At 50.0% G+C, this 18,219-nt stretch overlaps 5 protein-coding genes across 5 annotated transcripts; 1 reads left to right on the top strand and 4 right to left on the bottom strand.

The window, feature by feature from the left end:
• Positions 1-79: 79 nt before the first annotated feature.
• AFUA_5G03160 (putative protein kinase) lies at positions 80-3,488 on the bottom strand (the record flags this gene model as incomplete). The annotated part of the gene is made up of 3 exons (XM_742934.1): positions 80-290; positions 341-2,245; positions 2,326-3,488. The coding sequence occupies 3 exons, from the start codon at positions 3,486-3,488 to the stop codon at positions 80-82; spliced, it is 3,279 nt and encodes a 1,092-aa protein (XP_748027.1).
• A 2,349-nt stretch (positions 3,489-5,837) lies between these two features.
• Positions 5,838-8,417, bottom strand: AFUA_5G03150 (uncharacterized protein; the record flags this gene model as incomplete). The annotated part of the gene is made up of 1 exon (XM_742935.1): positions 5,838-8,417. One exon carries the CDS (start codon positions 8,415-8,417, stop codon positions 5,838-5,840), a length of 2,580 nt encoding a protein of 859 aa, XP_748028.1.
• Positions 8,418-8,655: 238 nt separating this feature from the next.
• On the bottom strand, positions 8,656-10,552 carry AFUA_5G03140 (GTP cyclohydrolase I). Its single transcript, XM_742936.2, has 4 exons — positions 10,006-10,552; positions 9,819-9,952; positions 9,441-9,745; positions 8,656-9,382 (listed from the first exon to the last, which is right to left on the bottom strand). The coding sequence occupies exons 1-4, from the start codon at positions 10,266-10,268 to the stop codon at positions 9,080-9,082; spliced, it is 1,005 nt and encodes a 334-aa protein (XP_748029.1). The 5' UTR covers positions 10,269-10,552; the 3' UTR covers positions 8,656-9,079.
• Positions 10,553-11,192: 640 nt separating this feature from the next.
• hat2 (WD repeat RBAP46/RBAP48/MSI1 family protein) lies at positions 11,193-13,099 on the bottom strand. The gene is made up of 6 exons (XM_742937.2): positions 12,943-13,099; positions 12,822-12,884; positions 12,652-12,757; positions 12,137-12,598; positions 11,598-12,083; positions 11,193-11,538 (listed from the first exon to the last, which is right to left on the bottom strand). Exons 1-6 carry the CDS (start codon positions 12,959-12,961, stop codon positions 11,364-11,366), a joined length of 1,311 nt encoding a protein of 436 aa, XP_748030.1. The 5' UTR covers positions 12,962-13,099; the 3' UTR covers positions 11,193-11,363.
• Positions 13,100-13,239: 140 nt separating this feature from the next.
• On the top strand, positions 13,240-18,182 carry AFUA_5G03120 (chromatin-binding exonuclease XRN1). The gene is made up of 2 exons (XM_742938.2): positions 13,240-15,284; positions 15,383-18,182. The coding sequence occupies exons 1-2, from the start codon at positions 13,586-13,588 to the stop codon at positions 17,938-17,940; spliced, it is 4,257 nt and encodes a 1,418-aa protein (XP_748031.1). The 5' UTR covers positions 13,240-13,585; the 3' UTR covers positions 17,941-18,182.
• Positions 18,183-18,219: the final 37 nt, after the last annotated feature.

Genomic DNA, 18,219 nt, shown 5'->3' with positions numbered 1-18,219 from the left:
TGTAGTGTCGCAACAACAAAGACAATTCGATGACAGGTATGGAGCATATATACGGCGCAGAAGTGCACAAAGCATGAATTTACTGTTCAACAGGCTGGGCCGAGGGTTGTAAGTTTTCCTCCACGTCTTGTCTGACGCGCTTCGTCTCCCTTTCGCTTTGCGGCGCCGACAAAGCCGCTTTCCTTTTTTCTTTATCTTTCTGATACTCTGCGCGACGAGCTTCCTTGTCCTTCTCCTTGCGCAGTGCTTTGGACTCAAATTCGTGCCAGTCGCCCTCGATATTTTCCAACCTGCAACTGTTAGTCATAGTCCAACTGAAAGAGATACCTAGCAAACTTACTCGATAGCTTGTTGCGGAGCTGGCTCCTCGGACACAAAATAGGGGTGCGTCAGTACTTCCTCAGCTGAGGGTCGCTTTGTAGGATCGTATCGGAATATCTGAGAAACTAGGTCCAAAGCCGCAGGTGACAGTACTTCGCGGTATATGTCTTCAAAGACTCGCTTCTTGCGCTCCGTCGGCCTCATGAGCTCAAACCAGGGCATCTCCACAAGATCAGGCCATTCAGCCCGCGTAGGCGTTCCAAGAGAGGCATAGAGCTTTTCAAGCTGACTGATTTCGCCCCCTTCTCCAGGAAAGACAGCCTTCTTTGTAAACAATTCGACGAACACACAGCCCGCGCTCCAAACGTCCACAGCAGGACCATATCTGGTCTCTCCGAGAAGAAGCTCCGGTGGCCGATACCAGATCGTAATCACACGGTTGGTGTAATCAAGTTGACGGCTCTTCGAAAAAAACCGCGCCAATCCGAAATCTGCGAACTTCAACAAGCCCCTGTTGCTGATGAGGATATTTGCTGCCTTGATGTCACGGTGTAGAACGCCCCGGTGGTGAAGGTAGTTCAAGCCGTCAAACATTTGCTTGGCGAGATCCTTCTTGTGAGCAGCGGTGAGGGTGAAGGTCGGGTGATTAATGAGACCTGTGAGATCGTGCGAAAGGTATTCAAAGACCATAAAACACTCATTCCTCTCGACCATAACTTCGAGTAAACTGACCACATTATGGTTGCGAAGGTGCTGGAGAAGCTTGATTTCTCGGACAGCCGTAACAGGGAAGCCGTCTTTCTCGCCTTCCATACGTATCTTTTTGAGGGCCACCTTCCTTTGGGTATAAACGTGTATTGCTTTGAAGACTTTTCCGTAGGTGCCAGCACCAATGACGGACTCGTTCCCTGGTTTTCGGTAATAAACGGAATCGGACTTCGCGTACTCCTCTGGGAGAGTAGGCCGAGGCTTTGGCCGGGTTAATACTTGGGGTTGCTTCACGCCCGGAGAACGTTCCCGAGGACCGCGAGGTGGACGAGGGTCCTGCCGACGATCTTCCTTCCTGCCTACGTGTCGCTGATCAAAGCGGCGATCTTCTTTTCGGTTGTCGCGAATATCTCTAGGCTCACGGTAATCACGCGGGTCTCGTCGAAAATCTCTTCGGTCGCGTCTCCCTCTGTCCCGCTCACGATTTCGGTGCCGATCCCGGTCTCTGTCTCGATCGCGGCGGTCAAAGCGTGGTTCAGGTTTGAATCGCGGCGGTGGGCCAAGAGGCACCCTACTACGAGCAGGCTCAGCAACACGAGGTGGAGGTTCTCGAGCCTGCATCCTCTGTGCCAAATCTGGAACTGGCTTGGGGGCAGGGGCAGGAGTGGTTTTGGCTTTGAAGGCAAAGCTAAACTTGCCGCCTTTATTCGGCGTGGCATTGGTGTCGGACGGCTGTGTAGGTCGCGATATCTTCGGGAAATCCACATCCTCGGAACATGGTTTTGACCCTTGATCCAAGGTCTGTAGATCTCTGCTCGGAGACCCGAAAGCTTGGTCTCTGTCTCCCTCCCCTGAGAAGCTCTGCTCTCCTGCCGCAGGAAGGGGCGCTGGGCTTTGTGAGGGCTCCGGATGAGTGGTATGAGGGCTGACAGAGCCGCCGCCGCCGCGAGCATTCCATTGAAAACTGTTGAAACGGCCACGCCCGGACGGCCCAGTATTGTAGGATGAGTGACCAGAGCCAGAAAATCGCTGGTCGCGGCCATGATTTTGGGAGTTCCCACGATAACCTGAATGCCCACCACGGTAGGAAGGACCCGAATACGATTGAGGGTGGTTGGCTGGACCAGTCGGCGGAGCTTGACCCTGATTGAACTGGTCTTGCGAGCCGCCCTGTGAAGGATAATTGCTCTGACGATATGGAGATGAATGTGAAGACCTGTTCGCAGCGTAGAGTTAGCCTCGTACTAATGTTGACGTGTTTCTGATTTAATAGATTGAGTAAAGAAGAAAGCTCACCCTCGCGGCCTCTGATGAGGGGATTGCCCAGTCAGACCCCCACGTCCTCCAGGGTGAGGTGATGTAGATTGAGGGGATCCCTGATAGGAATTACTTGATGGGCCGTACTTTGGTGAAGTGGAGTATTGACTCGTATCCGCCTGTAGTCGTGAGGGGTGAGAGCGCTGGTTATCATTGGCATTCAATGCCCGCTCTCCATTGAAAGGAAACGTTTCACGCGCGTTGGGGTCTCCTTCTGTAGGGACGCCGGTAATTTCAGCATTGAAGCTGGGAACTGGTCGAGGGGGCGATGAAGATCTGAAGGAATTGTTCATCGCAGACTGAATTGGCCTAGGATTCATTGTTGCGTCAACTCTGAAGCTGTGACGCGAGGTCGCTGAAAATCTCGAACCAGCTGAGTTAATGGAATAGCGAGAAGGCGATCGATGATGATACTCTTGGTCGATGTCGTCGGCAGGGTCCGGGCTGTTATATCGCTCACGGGGGTGCCTCGGTGACCTGGGGCCACGTAAAGGGGACTTGAGGCCCTTGAAGCGATCCGATTCCTTCCTACGCCGGTCTCTTCCTCTTCTAGGAGACCTTCGACGCGCCCTGCCACGCCCCGGATATCGTCCACGTTTTTTATGAGGGTAGCCCCGATCGAATTCGTCAAACTGCTCCGAGGCTGGATGGTGATGGCTAGGGTCTTGTCGAGGTGAGAAGGGTCTCACTGGCGACGGACTCTGTGTTCTCTTTCGCTTGAATGGTGGAGGTGCAGATGGAGAGTTGTCCCTTCGATAATCTCTTCCGGTCGGCCTCTCGCCTTCCAAAGGCTGGGGGTCGACAAATTGGCGATGATCTTGATTCTGGCGTTGTCTGGCTTCAGAGTACGGCAGACCGGATGAACCACGCGGAGAGGTGTTATTGGGAGAGATTTCACGATATGAACGAGGTCCTCCAAGCTCTGACTGGGGTTGAGAACGCGAAGGTGGCGGCGACCGTAACGGGGGAATAGGCCCGTTCCCTTTCGACCGGCGACGACGCTCTCTGTCGCGGAATCTGTCCCTCCCTCTATCACGGTTCGACCCTCGAGGCCTCTGCCTTCCTCTCTCCCTCTGATCTCTGGTCTCGGATGGGGCGCTCCACTGGTCTCTCAACAGCGGACTGTTACGGGACCCAGCCATGAAAATTTCTTGTGGTGCATCTGGTTTTAAAAACTAGATATAGTATGAAATAAAGGCAGTGGGCATGGGATGAACCCGCCGACTGGAGAACGGATGAATTAGCGTGTAAGTGTGATCGTAGGATATTCCGGTGGAGCCTTGTCCTTCGTCTAGTCAATTCGGAGCGTGTGTCGGCCGCGTTCACTTTTGGTCAGTCTTGTTGCGGCGGGAAAGAAGCATGAATGGATAATGCGGAGGGTTGGTTTTTCCGAGGTGGGAAGGGCCCTGATTGGGAGTATATCACTGAAAGACAGGGAAAAAAGTAAGGGAACTGAGAACGCAAGTTTCTCAGTAAATGATAAGTAATGATTAGTGGGTAAAGCCTGGGTGGAAGATCCCCTGAGAGAAGACGCACCTGGGGATTTCGCTCAAACAGAAAAGACCACACCTCAAAAATTATGTGACTTGTGAACAGTAACTGCCACACCGACCAGTGACGGATACTGAGTTTACTAGTTGTTCATCTATGCGGTGAGGTGCTGCGTGGGAAGTCGTTCAGGCCATCATGTGTACGCCGGACATAGCACGAGTGCGCTTGACGAGTCGACAAGCTAATACTCCGCTCTTCCCACAGTTGAGCTTCCACTGCCGGGTTCGCCTGACACACTGTCGGATTTACTACGAATGTTGCTCGATGAACTCTGGCTTCAAGCAGAGGGCGATGGAAGACCGAACCTCCATAAGTACAATGCTGCTGCCACGGGCTCTGCTCACTCAGCTTGGCCAGTATGGAACACTGTCCTTCCATGAAGAAGCGCCCATTATGTCTCGAGTTTGGCCGGTACCATCGGCTAGAGATGGCACAGTCTGGAGATCGTTGACTGCCTGGTTTCTCTCACTCTTTGTTCTTTCCGTGTCTTATCTCTCCCTTAACCAACCCCAGGAAATGTGATGCCCGAGTTGATGCTCGTGCGTCATTTCTTTCCAGATGGTCAGCTTCCAGATTCTTCCCGTGCCTGGCTCAGGAGCCTCTTGCTTGCGAAAGACATGTTTCGCTGGTCCAATGGTTGGGGAAAAGCCCCTATCTACGGCAAGCAAAAGACAAGCAACGGACAGCGTGATCATGGAGACGCTGAGAACGTTTAGGACTAATCCCTTCAACGACGTCTGAGTGTAATACCATGACCCTCTCTGGTTTTGTTAGTACTTGATCATCAGCCTAAGCTGCAATAGAACCCTCAAGTATAGTCGGTTCTATCCGCTGCCACCTGTATGAGCTCAGTGGACGAGTCATTTTCAGCTGTGCCCAGAAGGGACCACCTGTCCGGAACTTCTTATCGATCCACAAAATGGGTACACCAGCAGAGTGATACTTGGTCTTTGCTGTTGATATCTACCCACGAATGACAAAACACACAAACAAGTCGACATATCACCTAGGTCATCCGTCGTTTACTGCGAATATTCGCATGTTGGTGAACTTCAGGCGAAGCCTGTAAACCAGAATTTGACCGATAAAGGTACAGTGGAAGCTCAATATACTTAGCCGAGTTCCTTCATGATAGACTGCCTGTGGACTTGATCTGTGGGCTAGTCGTTGTACTAGCAGTCCTCACATCTTGAATGCAATCATGTGAGAAGCATACCTGGTGAATGATCATTGAAACAAACGTGGGTTTCTGGAATGTGTGATAGAGCGCTAGAATCAAATTGAGAGCACAAAATTGCCATGTAGAGCTCAGTCTCCCCAGGCAACGTCGTTGCAATTCAACGTCTTGGTACGTGTTGTTGATGTGCGGAGCAACGGACATGGTGGGCTGGGTCAGGGTAGTGCCGAGGACTGCCCGGCTGGCAATCAACGACCATCCCAAATGTAACAAACATCAGAAAAAGATACAGTGATATTCTCCCCTTCTGATCCGAATTCAATCTCATGGTGATATGTCATATCTTGGAAGCTATTGGGAAGTATACGAAATGGTGGTTGATGGTGTCTGTGGAAAACGTCAAGTTGTGGCTTCCGATTCCTGTTCAGACTTGCGGAGACAAGAAAAGCCGCTCCGGTAGCACGTGATTTGACTTGGCCTTCAACAGCTGATGACGGAGAATTGCTACAGTTCTTTTCATTTTAAGAGGCCTAGGTAATAGGTAACTTCGTACAAAAGATGAATCTTACATGGTGCTATTTAGAAGTGTCGAGTACTACTTACATTGTCCGCTTCGAAAGAGCGATACCGTATCTACACTAACAGAACCCGCTGGAACCACCCACAGAGCTGCCCTGATTTCCCGATCTTAGGTCATCATCTACTTGTTTTGACCGTAACAGGCCTTCCTGTACCTCAGTCATGCAGTCGTTCAGTCATTAAGTCATTTCACATTCACGACCTGCATCCACGGCAAGTTCTCAAACTCCTTCATGATCTCCTCATGCCACCTGTATGGTGACACATCCTCCTTGGGCTCAAGCTTATCGGATAGAATAATGTCCACATACATACGCTGCATGTCGAGGTTCCGGTCCTTGATCTCTCTCAAAACAAGCTCGTCTGGTCGCTGAATTTTGGCATTTCTTGCCATTCGGCCGTATCCTTCCCACTGTAGAGAACCGACCTCATTGGGTGGCACGCCGAAAACAAACAAACCCGCTTCATGTGCCCGGGGAATATACTGCCAGCGCACATATGCCTTGAGTGTCTCGTAATGCGTAGTCAACGCGCTGTCCCTGAGCACATCCCACAGCAGAGTCAAGCTGGGTTGGGCCATGAGCAGGCGTCTCATGCTACCTTGCTTCTTTCTCGCGCGGCTGTCCGTGAAGAGCATATCCAACTGCACGATGAAGTAAGCTGCGAGGAAAAGATCGTTGTCAGTCCACAGTGTCTTCTTTCTGATTGTCCAGGTCCGACGTCTGTTGTCCGGAATGTCCATCAAGAACCAGAGCTTCTTCACAACTGTGGCACATCTGTCGGGTAGTTTCCAGCCTTTGTCAGCCATGCGCTTCATGATGTCCTTGACGATTGCCTCGCGGTACAGGATCATCTTCAACCACCGGACTGAGGGTATGATGTACGTTATATCGTTCAATTTCAGGCCGGGTGGCGCCGACCAGCGATCACAAAGTCGATTATAGCAAAGGAACGGAAATGTGCACAGTGATTCGGGCGCTTTCTGTGCCGCCTTACGCATGACGATTATTGCCAAAACGCTCCTCACAAATTGATGGACAGGCTTGCAGCTAAGATGCAGATTGACCACATCCTCTATTTCAAGATGATCAAAAACCAAAAACGCCATAGACGGATGGCAAATGAGGGCCTTGAGCATGTTGTAATTATCACGCCTGCTGGTTTTGCTTTCGTTGCGAGTATGCAGTGCGGCGTTTTTTGAGCTATGCGCTGCGGCAGTCGGAATGGCCGAAGATTGCCTAGTGTCTGTGCCGTTCGTTGCAGATCTATGCCCGCCGTTGGGAGGCTGAGGCGCAGTATGCGGTTGGGAAAGCAGACGTCTGTGTCCGGTTGCCTCGAGTACGGTTTTCCGAATGCTGGTATGGTCAACTTGATTTGCAAGAACCTCTTCGGGCTCAGGAGACTCAGTTTTGATTCGGGGTGTTTTGCAGGATGGACGTTGAGACCCAGCATTCTTCTCAAATATTCCATTATGTCTCGCTATCATATTATTTGCTGGCATGTTCACATTTCTTTCCGCTATAGTCCTGGCGGGTAGAAAATATGGGCCTTGGGGCTGCTGCCCATTGGGCTGCATAACCGCTGGTAAGACCACTCGGTTCTGAGCACCCAGGTTTGTATCTAAACCAGCCATTGCTGCTGCGTTAGAATGATCTCTGTTCAAGGGTCGTTGAGCTTGAAACTTGCCAGCTTCCTGTGGCATCATACGCCCATTAGGAGGACAATGGCACTGGGGTTCTCTAGCGGTTTGAGGAGAAATACCAGGAGCAACGGCAGGATAAGGAACACCAGGTGTAGCCGTAGGTGCCGGGACATTGGGTTTGTTCTGCTGAACAGGCAACATCGGAAATGGGTGAAACACACCGTTGAATGTCGCGGGAGGTATGACAGGAGCATAAACACCTTGGTTCGTTATCCGCACCAGCGGTGGGACAGCTGGACGTCCATGCTGCGGTGGCCCTCTCATCATGATAATATCCTGGGGCGCTACACCTGCAAGGATCTGCTGTCTGATCAGATATGCCTGCAGCGCCTCCTGGCCCGTCAAAGCAACTCGCTGTGCTGCGGCTGGATTACCGTTCCAATAGGGGCCAGTTTGCATTGCCGGCATGGCAGCACTCGCCGGTTGCTGCGGAACGTTTTGAGGAATTTGCATCCTACCATCTGCCTGGGCCAATACCGTGTTCTGACGAGCACGAGGATAGGCATTCGAGGGCACACCCCGGTTGTTCCGCATTTGGTAGCTGCCCAGATCGTTTTGTGTCTGCATGTTCTGCCTCGGGCCTGCTGGGGGGTCTCCATACCCCCTGGAGAGGAGGATTAGAGCTTCGCCGGCCTCCAATTCATCAGGAGTACGTTCAGGCCTGGTTGGTGCTTTGGACTGTTTGCGGTCCGCTAAAGTATATCTTGTTGTCAGCGGCAATCCTTTCCCTATTTCATGAGCACTTGGGGTCAACTCACTCTGAATAGTTCGTGCCATTGTTGTTTGCTCGAAAACACTCGGGTGCGAAGGGAAAGACAAACCCGTTGTTAGTAAAGGAGCACTGTCTACAGGAAATGCCGAGCAAGAGACTTGAAGGAAATGTTTGTTAAGCGATACAAAGGATGGGTGAAGGCGCGTCAAGAGAAGAGCGATGATCAAGAGATGTAAACAAAGGAAAACAAAGGACTCGAGTTCATCGTGTAGTGAATTTGACATGCGTGTTGAGTGTGAATATCTAAACCACCACCCACTGACTAAGACCAGCAGTCCAAAGCAATGCATGAGCCCTCACTACTGCGTCACCACAGTGGAAGATGGCAGATCTACGCTGACATTCAACTGAAGGTGGATAAGACACAAGATGGACCATGGACAGTTTTAGCGTTTTAGTTATCAACCCAAGAAGATGTGTATTCATCACGATTTTGCATGACCTTACAGTATGCTGAATATATAGTAGGCGAAGTCAGTTTCTGAACTTGTAAAGCGATTGTAGCGTTGACTCAATGAAACACGTCAGCCAAGTGACAAGGTCCGAGTCCAACATCAGGATATGGTACATAGCACGCCTAGAGTTAATGAGAACCTGTATTTTCCATAGTCTATCTGTTTTGTCCTGTCACCAATCTCCGATCCTCCAGCTCTGTGCGAATGAACAAACCAAAATCCGTACGATGCCTCGAAGCTCTGGACAAACAAGAGACGAAGAGAAAACGATACATGATATTTGCATATGCAAATATGAACAGAGTCTTTTGTGTATAATAAGAAAAAATTAGAAAAGAACTCCTTGTTCGCGACATCATCCAGTAAACAAAATGCCAACACCCGACAACCTGTTGAAAGGTAACCACCATAACTCCTTATGCAAATCGTAAATGTCATCCACTGTTAAAACGGGGTAACAAATCTTGAAACCCAGATACTCTGGGTCAGTATGAGCGTCACTTTCTATTAAGGAGCGTCAAGAACTCTTCCCGGGTCTTCGCGCTGGACCGCATGCAACCCAGCATACAGCTGGTTGTCGTGGTGCTGCTGGTTTTCTGTACGCCACGCATCACCATACAAAGGTGGGAAGATTCCATGACGACACCAACGCCGCGGGGTTTCAGAACCTCCGAGATGGCGAGGGCAACTTGCTTGGTGAGACGTTCTTGCACCTGAAGTCTTCGGGAGAACATCTCCGCCAGCCGGGCTAGCTTAGAAAGACCAAGCACCCGACGGTCAGGGATGTATCCAATATGCATCTGTATCCCAGGAAATTTTATCAGTGGAGATATTGAAAATTATGGAGGTCATTCTTACCTTTCCAGTGAAAGGTACCATGTGATGTTCGCAGAGGGAAAACACCTCAATATCCTTAACAATAACCAGCTCATCATGGTCCTCATGGAAAACTGCTCCATTAACAAGATCCCTGACATTTTCTTCGTAGCCTTTGGTGAAGTAGAGCATAGCCTTGGCATATCTCTCAGGGGTCTCCCGCAGGCCCTCTCTCTCTGGGTCCTCTCCAATGCATTCAAATATAGTTCTTACAGCACCTGCAAGTTTCTGAATGCGCTCTTCAGTTTGCTCAGGAGTAGATTCCAGTCGTGCTCTCGTGCCGGGACCTATCCACAGAGCCAATTAGCACATATTCAATTAGACAGTAATCCAAAAGCGAAGACCACGACAGTGACTTACAAGGCCAACTCAGCCCGTCAAAGTCAATTGGAGGATTCGCAGTGTACGGGCTAGATGGTCGACTGGAACTTGCCGGGGGGGTTAAAGCACCGCCCTCATCTCTGGGGTCTCGCGGGGGATCGCTCAAGGTAGGCCTGGATGAACAGGATCAGCTTTGTTTCTTCTTGATCAACAAGAGCTGATCTACCTGATAACGCCCGACTTCCGAACAGGTCCATTATAGGTATCGGCGGCATCACTGACATGATGAGTTTCTATTTCCGGCAAGTGGAACTCAGCGGGAATGCGAGGAGCAAAGGAGGAGCGGATGGATGAGTTTAGACTCTCGCGCTCACGAGCGTCACGACCGCCAGTGGAATTGGAAGGGTGAAGAGGAGAGCTACCATTCAAAAGGTGAGGCGGAATAGCAGACTTAGGCTTTGGGCCTGGAGGAGGAGATCCGGAGCTCATGGCTGACCCTGGAAGTAATCAAAGATACAAAAGTGGAGGGGTGAGATTTGTAGTGATTGAAGATCGGCTGGACGGCGCCTTGATCAAGTCAATCAGATGAGTAGCCGAATCGAGCACCCGGAACAAGACGATAAAGGACCTCCTAGATTGAGAAAACAAACGGCGAGAGAATAATGATCATCATTTATTGCGAGGAGAAGTAGAGGGGGCAAAAGTTCAGTTCATCGGAGGTCGGCGTTTTGAATAACTAGGCCGTTAGTTACTAATTCTTTTTTTCGGAGGAACTGGACCCCTCCGAAAGTGGTCCAACGCCGATCTAATTTCATAAAGACGTCTCTCACCGCCTTGGTCAGGAGACAAAATGATTGGTATATATACGACCGTTGGAGAGATAACTGTAGGCGGGGTATTGGCTAGTCCCAGTTTGGCGTACGGAGTATTTTCAGGATAAATTTGGAGGCCATTTGCCTCCTGCGCTGATGACTTTGATTATACCACTCAATAAGTCAATTGCTGTTAGGCTCAGTTGAGTCATCGCCTTATGATATGTAATGACGGCTATTATATTGCCTCCAATTGAGCGTTGATTGAGCCCTGAATAAGGAACAGTGTGAGATGGAAACGGAACATGAAGTTCTGTCCTGACATTAGTTCAAACTATACAAATATGTGACGTGCATCTGCCATGTATGGTTGCGGTAGCCTCGGCATTCTCTGCTACATGTAATCAGATATATGACGGCAATTAATGTTGTCTTCAACAATGGGAAGTCAGGTGTACGAGAAGTGTATGGAAATTAGATTGAGGGGAAAAAATGTCCGACTCTTTCACGGTTTGGCCTGACCTGTGTAGTTGGTTCGCAATGTATACTGCCTATCTGTGCCCCTAATTTTTTCACTACAATTTCAATAATTGAAATCAAACGTACCAGATACATTCAGATTTTCTTTCTTTCCTGAACGCCTTCACACTTGATATTTTAATAACTGCACTAATATGCGTAGATATGATGCATACTGTCGACAATGTAATTGACTAGTCCTCACCGTACAGGTATCAATCTTCTGGAGACAGTCCTCCATCAGATCTCTGAATCAAGGTTCCAGCTCCTCGGTTGGCACATCCTCCAAATCCTTGCCAACAATCGCGTCGGCGACCTTCCATACTTGGAGTAGATTGTCCTCGGCAGCAGAGCAAAGAACCCACGGATCGTTCAGATTCCAACTGAAGTCAGAAATGCGGTTGGTATGCCCGCCGTGCTGGAAGAGACTGCATAGGAAATTAGTATCGAATAGACGAATAACAGAAAGGATGCTAGATATACATACAGCTCTGGTGGGCCGTCTTGGGCATCTTCAGGTGTCTGTTCCTCGCCTGCCCTACTGAGATCCCAGAAAGCGATCTTACGGTCATAGCTTGCGCTGGCCAGAACAGCTTCTTCGAAAGGATGCCATGAGATTGAGGTAACCGAGTCAGTGTGGCTTTCCAACGAGTGCAGTTTAGTTTTCAAGTTTCGCAGATCCCAAAGACCTATTGTCTTATCGGCAGACCCGGTTGCTAGAACGGTCTCGGCGGCTGGATTGAAAGCAATGGCATTGATGGCGTCGCGGTGTTGACCCTCTGTAGATGCAGCCGCACGAGTTGTCTCCGATTCTCGGATGTCTAGAATCTGAAGAGTGATGTCGTCGGATACAGTGCCAATAAGGGACGAGTGAAGAGGATGATACTGAACGTCGTTGACAATAGACGAATGGTGAGTGTAAGTTCTGGAAGGCTTCAGTAACTTGTTGCCCTTTGAATATGTCGTCAAATCCCTGTGCCAAATGTTCAGTTACTAGCGCAAGCAGAGCGAATACAATTTTCTTACCAGATTCGGACTGTCTTATCCTCGCTACCGGTAGCAAGTTGTCCTGCAGTATGCGGGCTCCAGCTGAGACCGAATCCTTCTTTCGTATGGCCGATGAGCTCCATCTGAGGGTTGACTTGGCCCGTTGGCAGACTTGGGTGTTTCGAGCGATCCCAGACCATGACCCTGCCATCTGTGCACATGGTAGCAATAATGTTGGGGTTCTGTGGCTGATACCGGGCCTTATTTACTTCGCCCTTGTGATCAATCTTCTGCACGATGTTGAACTTGATTTCCATGGGCGCCTTCTTAGAGCTGCCGCCGTACCCTCCGATTTCCCCGCGCTCCTCATCGTAGTCGTCCGGATTTGGAGCAGACGGATTGGGGAGTTGGACATGAGCAATCTGCAAATAATTTTGCGCATCGCTAGAAGTGTGCGTGCCGATCAGTAGGCGATGAGTAGAATACGGTTTATCCGGGACCCTGAAAACGAGTCAGTTTACTGTTGCGTGCGAAGCAGTGAGCAATGCACATACTCTTGCTTATCGGGAAGCCATTGTGTTGTGAGTGTGGGCCATTCTAGTGCTGTGCTAAGGATCATGTCGTAAAGAAAAGGTGCGTTTTTCTTCCATGTCTTGTATTCTGATCAAGGTCCGCATTAGTCGCAACGAAAGCGAAGCCAGTCAACGAGGCCGATCTATAATACCTTCATTGATAATCTTCTCCTCTGTACGCTCTTCTTCCTGCTCCTCATGCTCCTCAACAACAGCTGCAACGGAAACATGTCAGTTATTATCGCACAAAGAGAGGTAATCTGGAGATTATACCGTCGTCGTAGGGCTCCATGATGTCCTGTTGGTGCACGGAATATCTCTGAAATCCAAATAGACAGATTTGGCCTGCGTAAGAATGGATATCAAGGTAATTGGCAAGGTATAGGAGCTTCAATGGGGTTAGAGTAGAGCTTTGACTTGTGCATCGAGCTCTCACTTGAGAAACGCGACCTTCCCGTCGGCAGCGCGTTAATTGGCGCCCGTAATCGGCCATTCCACTTTAGAATTAGCGGCTTGGCGAAATGTCCTCGGGAGCCGGCTCTACTCCGTACTCAGTAAAGGTCGCAAAGCTGTCACTTGGAGTCACTGCTTCAGATTCATATCAACATTTTTGAACTGCTATTTCTGGAGAAGGCGCCTCAGCCGCCTATTTCGCTTTTCTAGGCTTCTAGTGCTAGTCTTGTTTCCTTTTATTCTTCGTCTTTGTGTCTTACATTCCCTGAAGATACCCGGTCGTTCCTTTCTTGTCTACGACTATAGTACCATTCAGTGAATGGTTTGCCTCCGAACTTGGGTTCTTCTTCGAGTTTTAACGACCAGTCACGACGGCGACGACTACAACAGTCTGTGACGCTGCCGCAGCTGATTTGACTGACCTACTTCATCCTTATTAGAGTAAACTTCGCATTCATTCGCCATGGGTGTTCCCAAGTTCTTCCGCTGGCTCAGCGAGCGCTATCCCACGATCTCCATGTTGATCGCGGAGAATCGGATACCTGAATTCGATGCGCTTTATCTCGACATGAACGGTATTATTCATAATTGTACACATAAAGACAGCGATTCTCCCACGTTTCGCATGACGGAGGATAAGATGTTTATAGCGATCTTCAACTATATCGAGCATCTGTACGGCAAGATCAAGCCAAGGAAATTGTTCTTCATGGCGGTTGACGGTGTCGCTCCACGCGCGAAGATGAATCAACAGCGTGCGAGACGGTTTAGAACAGCCCTGGACGCTGAGGTGGCAAAGGAGAAGGCCATAGCCCAGGGAATCGAGATGCCGAAAGAGGATCCATTCGACAGCAACTGCATCACTCCCGGTACGGAGTTCATGGCAAAGCTGACGCAACAACTGAAGTATTTTATCAACAAGAAAATCTCAGAGGATAAAGATTGGCAAGGGGTAGATATTGTGCTGTCGGGTCATGAGGTACCGGGAGAAGGTGAACATAAGATCATGGAGTATATCCGGCATGCGAAAGCACAGCCAGGGTATGACCCCAACATTCGTCACTGTCTCTATGGTCTTGATGCGGACTTGATCATGTTGGGCCTTCTTAGTCATGATCCTCATTTCTGTCTCCTTCGTGAGGAGGTAACATTTGGTCGCCAAGTCCAGAAGAAGCCTAAGGAACTTGAGCACCAAAACTTCTACCTCTTGCATCTTTGTATGGTTCGAGAATACCTGGAATTGGAGTTTCAGGAATTAGAACAGGAGGGAGTTCTGGATTTCCCCTTCGATATGGAAAGGGTCATCGATGACTTCATCCTGATGGCTTTCTTCGTTGGGAACGATTTCTTGCCTAATCTTCCTAATCTGCACATCAACGAGGGAGCCCTCTCGCTAATGTTCAAGATTTACAAGGACGTCTTGCCAAAAATGGGTGGTTACGTCAACGAGGGAGGTGTCATCAACCTGAAGCGCCTCGGCATGCTTATTGAAGCTCTGAGTGATGTTGAGTTTCGCTTCTTTGAAGCCGAATACTCTGACGCGAGGTGGATTAATGCCAAACGGAATGGCGTCGCGAACGGTTCTGAGTTTCAAGAGAAGCCAAAGGGCTTGACTCTCACGCCAGCCCAGAAGGAGCTTTTCAAAGAAATCAAGAAGTACGTTTTGAACAGGCCTGAGAAGGCATCAGGTTCAAAACCTCTAGACCTTTCTCCCACACTACCGGCTCGTGATCGCAAATTTGTGGAGCAACTTGCAGACGACCTGCGATTACCATGGACCACAGTTGCGGACGAGCACGGAGACCGATTCATCAGACTTCAGCTCCCTGTCAACGAGGATGACGACAGCGAAGAGGAGGAAGATGAAGAGGCATCTATGGCCGTACAGCGTGTCATTCGGAGATATGACAATGCGAAGGTCCAGGAGATTTCCCCCGAGGAAGCTCAGAAAGCAGCAGAGAAGAAGTATGAGGAAAAATTCCAGGACTGGAAAGACAAGTATTACATGAGCAAATTTGGATGGGGTCTCGACAATCACGAGGAATTGCGGAAACTGACGGAAAATTATGTGCAAGGTCTTCAATGGGTTCTGTATTATTATTACAGGGGTATTGCGTCTTGGCCATGGTTCTTCAAGTATCATTATGCGCCCATGATTTCTGGTACGTGCTGGCTACTCATCTGACATAATAACTTTGCTCCTCCCAGTCGTCTACCACAGCTTTCCTGAGCATCTCATTCGTTTGCTGACCATGACTAGATGTGATCAAGGGTCTGAACGCGGACATGAATTTTAAACTAGGCCAACCGTTCAAGCCGTACGAGCAGCTCATGGGTGTCTTACCTGACCGAAGCAAGCAAATTGTGCCTGCCGCGTTCCGGGACTTAATGACGTCCCCAGAATCTCCCATCATCGACTTCTATCCGCGTGAATTCGAATTGGATATGAACGGCAAGAAGATGGAATGGGAAGCTGTTGTCAAGATTCCGTTTATTGATGAACGTCGCCTCTTGGAAGCTCTTGCCACCAGAGAGCACCTCTTGACTCCGGAAGAAAAAGCGCGAAATGGGTTTGGGGTTAGTCTCAAGTTTACTTACTCACCGGAAGTGAACTTCACCTACCCTTCATCTCTCCCTGGTGTCTTCCCTGATATTCCCAGTTGCCATTGCATTGAGAATATTTTTGACCTGCCTACCATGGATGGCTTGGAACCTTATATTGGATTGGTCGAGGGTGTCCAACTTGGAGCGGCTGCATTGGCTGGTTTCCCAAGTTTGAAGACTCTGCCGCACGTAGGCCAGCTTGGTTTTCACGGCGTGTGCGTTTTCCAACAGGAGAGTCGCAACGAGAGTATGGTTATCACGGTACTTGACCCGGGCAGCAGGTCGAATATTGAGCTGGCTAAGCAGAAGCTTGGGAAGCGTGTCTTTGTCGGATACCCCTTTCTGCAGGAAGCTCTTGTCATCCGTGTATCTGATGAGCTGTTCGATTATCTCCTTCCGGAAGGAGAGAATCATGTGGTCTCGATTCCTCACACTGAGGCTCAAATTGATCAGTGGAAGAAAAAGGCAGATAAGATCGAAGGGATATACAGTCGCAGACTTGGCACTATTATTGGCCCCGTTGAGTCAATGGTGCACGTTCAACTTCTCAAGGGTTTGATCAAAACAGACGAGGGTGCTACAATTAAGGAATTCGCCGATATTCCGGGGCAGGAAACCGACTATGCGCTACAGCTCGTCGTGGACGAAGTTATCAACCCCGATGAGCGCTTCATCGAACGTGATGCCCTACCCATCGAGAAAGAATTCCCCGAAGGCTCGCGTGCCTTTTTCTTGGGCGATTTCAATTATGGTAGACCGGTGCATATCACAGGACACGAAGACGGCAAGGTCAATGGGTTGATTGCTGCAATCAAGGGCCGCGAGCCAGAGTTTGGGAGAGATCGCGCTAGAGAAGCGGAGAGGCTATGTCCCTATATGCCCTCATTTGCCATTGCTCGCAGCCTGCGTTTGAATCCGTTGGTGTTGGCAAAGATCACCTCCTCATTCTCTGTTGACATAGAGGGGCAGCGCGTCAATTTGGGTCTGAATCTCAAGTTCGAAGCCAGAAAACAGAAAGTCCTTGGCTACTCCCGTCGTGGGGAGTCTGGCTGGGAATTCAGTCCGAAGGCAGTCGACCTTCTCCAACAGTACATGATTAAATTTCCAGAGTTTATTGCTGGTATCCAACGTAACCCTCAGAAGGACCGTTACCAGCCGACAGATTTCTACCCGGAGGACGTTGCCCTTGTGAAGATGAAGGAAATCAGAGATTGGCTCAAAGCGATGGAAGCCAAAAATTTCGAGAGGGTTCCTCTTGAGGCTGAGCAGTTGGATTCTGATGTTGTGAAGTTGATTGAACAGGACGCGGATCGACTCGTGCAGAGTCAACCTCCTATGCAACCTAAGAAGATCAGAGGTGTCCCCCGAAGCGCGCTTCTGCGACCTTCGGATGTCGAGCAGCGTTTGCAGAATCAAACTTTCAAGCTTGGAGATCGTGTGGTCTACGCGCAAGATTCTGGGAAGGTGCCCATTGCTACTCGAGGAACAGTTGTCGGCCTCACTCGGACGCCCCGAGCCATGTTGCTTGACGTTGTCTTTGATGTTTCTTTCATGAGCGGAACCACTCTGGGAGACCGCTGCTCCCCATTCCGTGGCCAAACTGTCTTGGCATCGTCCGTTCTCAATGTTTCCTATCGTCAATTACTCGCCAGCACACGGGCTGCCGCCAGTCAACAGGCACAGAGCCAACCTTCGCCTTTGACTGTGGCAGGATACGGTGCTCCGCTTGGCCCTAATGGGCTGGGCCAGCTGAAGGAGGCTGCGGCTCCTCCTCCATTGACAAACTCGTACCGTGGCGTTGTCTCGGGCTTGAGTAATACACGAGGAAATAGTGCTTCTCATAGGGGACGTGGAGGTCGCGGTGCGGCGAACGGAGGATCGCCGCAGACTACTTTACCAATCCGCCCCCACCCTAGCAGCGGTGACGGCGCTGAACAACGCGGCGGCAGGGGTCGTGGAGGCATGTACCGTACTCGTGCGGGGTATGTATCGGTGGATAACAGCAACCCCGAGGCAGGTGTGGTTAGAAACAACCCTCACTTCCGACCTAAGAATTACTCCCAGGTGCCGCCTCCCAAGGCATTGAATCGTGGTGGTGGACGTGGCGGTGGACGTGGGGGCCGCGGTGGTTTCCACGGGCCAGATAGAGGAAGCGGGTCCAGAGGAAGGGGTAGTCACCGAGGAAGAGGTGCAGCTACTATAAGCACTAAGTAAACGGTCTGTTTTGGTGCTCCAGTTGGACTTTTTACAAGTTATCATATCTCGGTTATGACATGGTTGGGGTGTTGAAACTTGACGGTAACTTCTCTGTCGATTGACTGGCTTTGTGGCATACGACATAGATGGCCATAGATAAATTTAGTATGGAGAGCAGTCATGTGCATCATCAGTCAAATGTCTAGCGACCTAACATTCTTCTCTTCCATAGTTAAGTCTTGAGAGGTTATCATCTGTTAAACATTCTCCCCCATGGTAATCCGCGCTGGGGACGTG

Source organism: Aspergillus fumigatus, chromosome 5, assembly GCF_000002655.1.
Source record: "Aspergillus fumigatus Af293 chromosome 5, whole genome shotgun sequence".
NCBI lineage: Eukaryota > Fungi > Ascomycota > Eurotiomycetes > Eurotiales > Aspergillaceae > Aspergillus > Aspergillus fumigatus.
This window is presented reverse-complemented; position numbering and strand designations above follow the sequence as displayed.

What these genes read in the sequence shown, in the direction of transcription:
- AFUA_5G03140 (XM_742936.2), bottom strand. Translation starts at nt 10,268, where the DNA reads ATGAGCTCCGGATCTCCTCCTCCAGGCCCAAAGCCTAAGTCTGCTATT. An exon ending in TGACGGGCTGAGTTGGCCTT is followed by an intron (nt 9,746 to 9,818) that starts GTAAGTCACTGT and finishes CTCTGTGGATAG; the next exon opens with GTCCCGGCACGAGAGCACGA. An exon ending in TGGTACCTTTCACTGGAAAG is followed by an intron (nt 9,383 to 9,440) that starts GTAAGAATGACC and finishes CCTGGGATACAG; the next exon opens with ATGCATATTGGATACATCCC.
- AFUA_5G03120 (XM_742938.2), top strand. Translation starts at nt 13,586, where the DNA reads ATGGGTGTTCCCAAGTTCTTCCGCTGGCTCAGCGAGCGCTATCCCACG. An exon ending in TTATGCGCCCATGATTTCTG is followed by an intron (nt 15,285 to 15,382) that starts GTACGTGCTGGC and finishes GACCATGACTAG; the next exon opens with ATGTGATCAAGGGTCTGAAC.
- hat2 (XM_742937.2), bottom strand. An exon ending in TGGCTTCCCGATAAGCAAGA is followed by an intron (nt 12,599 to 12,651) that starts GTATGTGCATTG and finishes ACTCGTTTTCAG; the next exon opens with GGTCCCGGATAAACCGTATT. An exon ending in CAAGACGGCCCACCAGAGCT is followed by an intron (nt 11,539 to 11,597) that starts GTATGTATATCT and finishes TTTCCTATGCAG; the next exon opens with TCTCTTCCAGCACGGCGGGC.